This window comes from Arachis duranensis, chromosome 3, assembly GCF_000817695.3.
Source record: "Arachis duranensis cultivar V14167 chromosome 3, aradu.V14167.gnm2.J7QH, whole genome shotgun sequence".
Classification (NCBI taxonomy): domain Eukaryota; kingdom Viridiplantae; phylum Streptophyta; class Magnoliopsida; order Fabales; family Fabaceae; genus Arachis; species Arachis duranensis.
Window position 1 is genome coordinate 21,798,997 of NC_029774.3, and position 5,571 is coordinate 21,804,567.

At 37.2% G+C, this 5,571-nt stretch overlaps 1 protein-coding gene across 12 annotated transcripts; it reads right to left on the reverse strand.

Moving 5' to 3' along the window:
• Positions 1 to 221: 221 nt before the first annotated feature.
• LOC107478118 (G-type lectin S-receptor-like serine/threonine-protein kinase At2g19130) lies at positions 222 to 4,427 on the reverse strand. 12 transcript variants are annotated; one of them, XM_021137844.2, is made up of 5 exons: positions 3,631 to 4,426; positions 3,503 to 3,540; positions 3,167 to 3,242; positions 1,287 to 3,043; positions 222 to 619 (listed from the first exon to the last, which is right to left on the reverse strand). In XM_021137844.2, exons 2-5 carry the CDS (start codon positions 3,512 to 3,514, stop codon positions 593 to 595), a joined length of 1,872 nt encoding a protein of 623 aa, XP_020993503.1. In that variant the 5' UTR covers positions 3,515 to 3,540; positions 3,631 to 4,426; the 3' UTR covers positions 222 to 592. The 12 variants fall into 12 exon arrangements, with proteins under 12 accessions (XP_020993503.1, XP_015953752.1, XP_052115161.1 ...); XM_016098266.3 differs by having other exon boundaries at positions 3,167 to 3,247; XM_052259201.1 differs by having other exon boundaries at positions 3,167 to 3,284.
• Positions 4,428 to 5,571: the final 1,144 nt, after the last annotated feature.

A 5,571-nucleotide genomic window follows, 5' to 3' on the forward strand; every position in this document is an offset into this window, starting at 1 on the left:
TAATTTCTTGGTAGCATATAGAAGGAAACATGAGAAATATTCAACTCAAAACAGGTACATGCACTTGTGTTCTTTCATGATCTTGCCACACAAACTCTTACTAGTTTACTCTGCAAAACTTAGGTTCTTTCAGCCTGTAAAAGCAACAGGCAAATCTCAACAAATAAGATTCATTTCCGAATTAAAAACTCAAGCATCAAAGTTCTTGTGAGCATGATCAATTGATCACCAGTAGGTGGAAATCAAGTTTACTTAAAAAAAGATTTTTAATGTTTACTTATATGTAGAAACACTAGGTAATTGAATCCATTCTTGTTTTGATAAGTCCATTCTACCATACATAAATTGTAAAGAAGATCAATTGAGTTCTTATCACCAATTCACCAAAATAATATTTTGCATAAATCAATGGAAGCACCAGAAATACTTCGTGACTAATTTATTTCAGCATTCTGGATGCTTCGATCTTGAAGGAAATAAATGGAACTTTAATGAGTGTTTCTAGCCATTAATAAAGCTGGCTGCTGAACAAAGTTATGCCTTTCACCGTGTCACGAATAGTAGCAGGAGCAGCAAACTCACTGATATGATATCAAGGTTCATCCTGAACTGCGTGAACCTGTCAAAATTAACGTAAATTACGTAGGAGTTAGTATGTAATCTGAATATAAACTACGATAATGAAGGCAGAAACATGCGGAATAAGGATAAGGACTTGACATGAAAGGCCTGAATCATTGATATGAAAATGTCAAATTATGCCATATAATGAGCATAAAGCAAGACTTTTAAGGTAATTCACTTCTAGCAAACAAGGTTTTATTTCGATTGCTAAATTTTAGAGGAACTGAACTTGGAGGGGGAAAAGGTGTAAAATCAAATATTTTGTTGTTTTTAATAAGGAAATACATCAATTCATTTACCAATGACAATTGGTGTCAAGACTAAAAAATACTGCTTAAGTTCTTGGAATGTGACATTTCTCTCTGACTTCTGGAGCTTTTGAATTACTTTGTTCAAATTCTATGTCATGTATGTGAAAGACATTATGTAATAAAACTCCTACATTTGACAAATATAGCTGCATCCATTTCTAGAACATACTAATACTAACAACTACTGCAGCAACAATAACAGCAACAATAAATTCTTTTTAGGCTTGAAAACATTGAAATTTTGGTATCTTTCAGGACAGGTTTCATTAATGAATCCCTTTTATCCTATCAATTAAAGAACAGATGATTGCACACCTAATATAAGGATGAATGAGCCGTGAAAGAACTTACTGGTGCTTGAAAGCTGAAACTTGAAGGTAGTGTGCTCGATGTACTATAATCCTTGCTTTCCTTCAGATCACCTTTTTGGACAGAAGGTTCTGCTAAGGACAGGAAAAACTGGGGAATAGGAGGAATATCTACATCAAGATTTCCTTCCAAAGCTTGAACAACCTCTTTCATTGTTGGTCTATCATTCTCATCATCTTGAATGCACCAACAACCAACCTTGCATGCTCTATTTACCTCTTCTGCGCTGAATTTGCCTTGTAGTTTGGAATCTACTAAAGGCAGAACATCCTCCCCATTGTTCAATGCATTGAAAACAATTGCCGGGAAATAACTAGCTAGATCGTCATTTACTAGATCCATATTCCTTCTACCTGAAATGATCTCAAGAAGGACCTGGCCGTAGCTATACACATCAACTTTTGCAGTGACTGGGACACCAGAGAACCACTCTGGTGCTAGATAGCCTCTTGTTCCTCTCATGGTGGTAAGAACCCGGCTGAAGTCTCGGCCTAGAAGCTTTGCCAAGCCAAAATCCGCGACTTGAGGATTAAATTCAGCATCCAACAAAATGTTTTCCGGCTTGATGTCGCAATGAATGATGCAGTCTCTACAATGCTCGTGTAAGTAAGCTAAACCTTTGGCAGTCGCAAGAATAATATTGTATCTAGTTCGCCAATCTAAGACATTAGAATCACTCTGGAACAAGTGAGATTCTAGAGAACCATTTGGCATGTAATCATAAATTATGAATCTCTGGGAACCTTGTAAGCAGAATCCAAGTAAGCGAACAAGATTTTTGTGCTGGATCAGCCCTACCGTATTGAGTTCTGCTCGAAGCTGTTTTTCTTCTTGAAAGTGTCCTCGAAGTTCCTTGACAGCTACGAAAGTTGAATCAGGGAATTCCCCTTTGTAAACAGTGCTGAAACCACCGTTTCCAAGCTTAATTGTGAAGTTTCTAGTTGCTTTTCTCAAATCTCTGTAGTTGTACTGCTTCAATGTATCTCCTCCCATTACCTTAGATGAAGTGGTGGTGCCTCTCTTCCATAGCCTTATCAGCAAAATGGCAATAGCAACAATCACAGTAGTAAGCCCAATCACCACCTCCACAACCACCCAAGTAGCATTCTTCCTTCCACTATGTTTGCCATTCACTCCTGTATCCTCATTATGACCGAGAAAGTCACATTTTTTGTGGTCCATGTTGACGGTAACCCATTCGTTTGACCACCCTAAAAGTTTGAGCTTTCCAGATACATCTAACACATATCTTGCAAGATTGTATGAGTTGCCATATGAAAACAAAACATACGAGTAAATGTCTGCGTATATTATAAAGTGAAATTCAAAATCATACACGTAATCTATGGTTTCATGAAACCGATTTATGCAGAATTTAGACTCAGTAAAACCATCATTTTGCAACAATTGAACCTCAGCTAAATCCACAGAAACTGTAGTTACCTCAGCAGAGAAGTTGCCAGTTGATGGATTACTTGTAGCTAGCCAAGATTTCAGAACCCTTTTAATACCTCTGTCATTATCATATTCCAAATACGCATTAGGCAGCAAGGTATCAGTTGGGTAATCAAAGCTTTGCCAACTGTAGTCATCGACTGACCTGCTTATAATAAAATTTCCATCTTCCCGAAGATTAGCAGCTATCGAATCCAAGGGACCCAAACTAAAGGAAGAGTTGGTTGACCAAACTGCATGACCGGTGGAAGTATAGAGAGAGAGATTGCCATGCTTGTCAAGTTCTAACCAAGAAGAGTATGGATCAGATACAGGATGATCCCTGTTGGCTACCCACACCACTGTTCTTTGTGGCGTTGGTAACCCTTTGTACCATATCCCTAGGTAATAATTGCGAGAGTTGTTACCTGAACCTGACGGTGAGAAGAAACCCATTTCAAATATTTGTCCATAGGAAACTAGAGTTTGATTTCCTGAAAGTTTCTGCCCTGGAAAGATGCTATCAGATTCAATGGATACATGGAACTGGAATGACATGAGAAAGATCAGAACAAGATCAAAATTGAACATCCATGACCTCATTCCTCCTCCTCTCTATGATTTAGTTATCTTCTTGTTGAATGCTAGAATCAAAATATGCACAGCATGCAAGTCATTGACTTGCTAGTTGACTTGTACCACCTAGTAGAACTACCCTAATATAAAATACAGAAAGTCATGCATGCTAGCTTATTATTTCATACCTGGATGAGCATGCGTCATGTAGTTGTGGCCAAAACAACTGAGATTAATTTAAACATTTAGTCAAACTAGAATGAATATAAAAAAGAGAATGCAATTTGGACTTGTGGAAAGAAGAGAGAAGTCATACGCTGGACAGATTTGATTATTTAAACCAGAAGTACAGCATGGGGAATCCCACACTCGATCGCTGCCTCGATGAAGGAGCTTGATATCGACGCCGGTAGCGGCAACACCGAATTTTGCCTACAGCTGCCGCCCCCTCCTGTGGCGGCTGGTCAGCGTTGTGCCTGTATATCGAGATGGGGTTCCCGGTCTCCATAAGTGGTTTGGGTGAGTGTGGAATAATGAGAACAGGTTGACGATCCAACTACTGGTAATTAATTGCTGACAGTGCCGTCGGGTCAGATTGCTGTCATGCACAGTTCAGTGAATGATAAACGGTGCATCGAGTAAGAGTAAAAACTAGTCCTCCAAAACGGTGCTGAATCCCTTAGGCAGCTTTTGTTTGTGAGAGAGATTGAGACAGTCACTAAGACAAGAACTAAACAAAGTTTCAAATTTGTGTTTGGCGAAAAAGTGTATAGGATTGAATTATATCTCAGGACCTGTTTGATTTGAATTAAGATTAGAGACTGAAATGGTTAAATTTATAAAAATACCCTTAACTTTTATATGCAACCCTAACCTCAGACCCAAATTCAATCTTTCAGAAATGTAGTCCTAACCCACTTCCGCTATAACGCACTCCAGACCCCTTCTCGTCTCCTCTCCCTAAATCCTTCGATCTTCCCCATCGCCGACAGAAACGCCAAGAACTATTGAGCGACGACGGCATGCTCGTCTTCAGCGGTTCACAATCGCATCTTCGAGCCTCCGACGGTCCTGTCATAACCAGTAGAATAACCATTTTCTTAATTTGAAAGCTGAGTAAATCCTTATAATAGTTCCTGTCTTCCTAGATTCGAGTGAATATTCAATGTAATTCTGAAGATTCTGATCTTTTTATTGTAGTCCTCCAATTAGAGTTCTGAGTATTTATAATAGTCTGTGGGTATATTTTTGGTGATGAGTCATCACCGGAGCGCTGACGTGTCCATATTTTGCCACGCTGAAAGATTCCAACGGCTAGTTGAGCTGACTCATTTCTAATATATACCCATGTTGATCCCTCCTACTATATTTAACCCTAAATTCCTAAATTTTTTAAAATTTTATCTCTTCTTCTTGTTCATCGCTCTCTTCTCATTCTCCGTATGAGGCTCTTGCTCATTTCTTCTTCTCACCTTCCAATATGCAGAAAATATGTATTGGGCATTTACAATGTAATATTTATTTGTCTTTTCATAATAGTCTAGATCATCGATGGATGATATTATTGTTAACAACAGCAATGACATGAATAACAATTTAGTAACAGTGTTATATATAAAGAAAAATGTTATTAACAAGGAGGAAAGGATATTGTAATAGGCCTCGAGTCCTCAATAAAAAAGAAAAGCATAGCTCAACAATATTAGAAATATACAAAAAAAATAAAATCAGTTGACAAAGGTATTTTGTCCTGAAGTCAGAATCTTGAAATGCAATTGAGCATATCATTTCAGTAACGCCAAAGGTTATTGATAGTGACATGTGAATATTCAATTCTTTCTCCCTATCTTAATTATAATAAATAAATAAATAAATTCTATATGTTCTCAGATTTATTCAATATATCAATTTTGAATTGCTTTTACAAACTTACTATTCAAATATTTACCCTCTTTTTCTTTTTCTCTTTTAAGGTTACTATGTTAAATATGTACTATTCACATCAAACCATCACGCTTCTTATTTTATCATCAAAATTCATTGTTAATACATTAAATTCACAAGTAGAGCAACTGTACCGGACTAAGTAGCTACATGAAGTAAATGTACCTTAATTTGGTTCAAGACTGAGAACTTCAGACCAGTCATATCCAAAATCTTTACACATGTGGTGATAAGTTATCCATGTTTCTTTAATGAAAAAGGCTACAGATAAATATGGTTAAAAACTCAGAATGAAATGACAGAAGCTAAACTA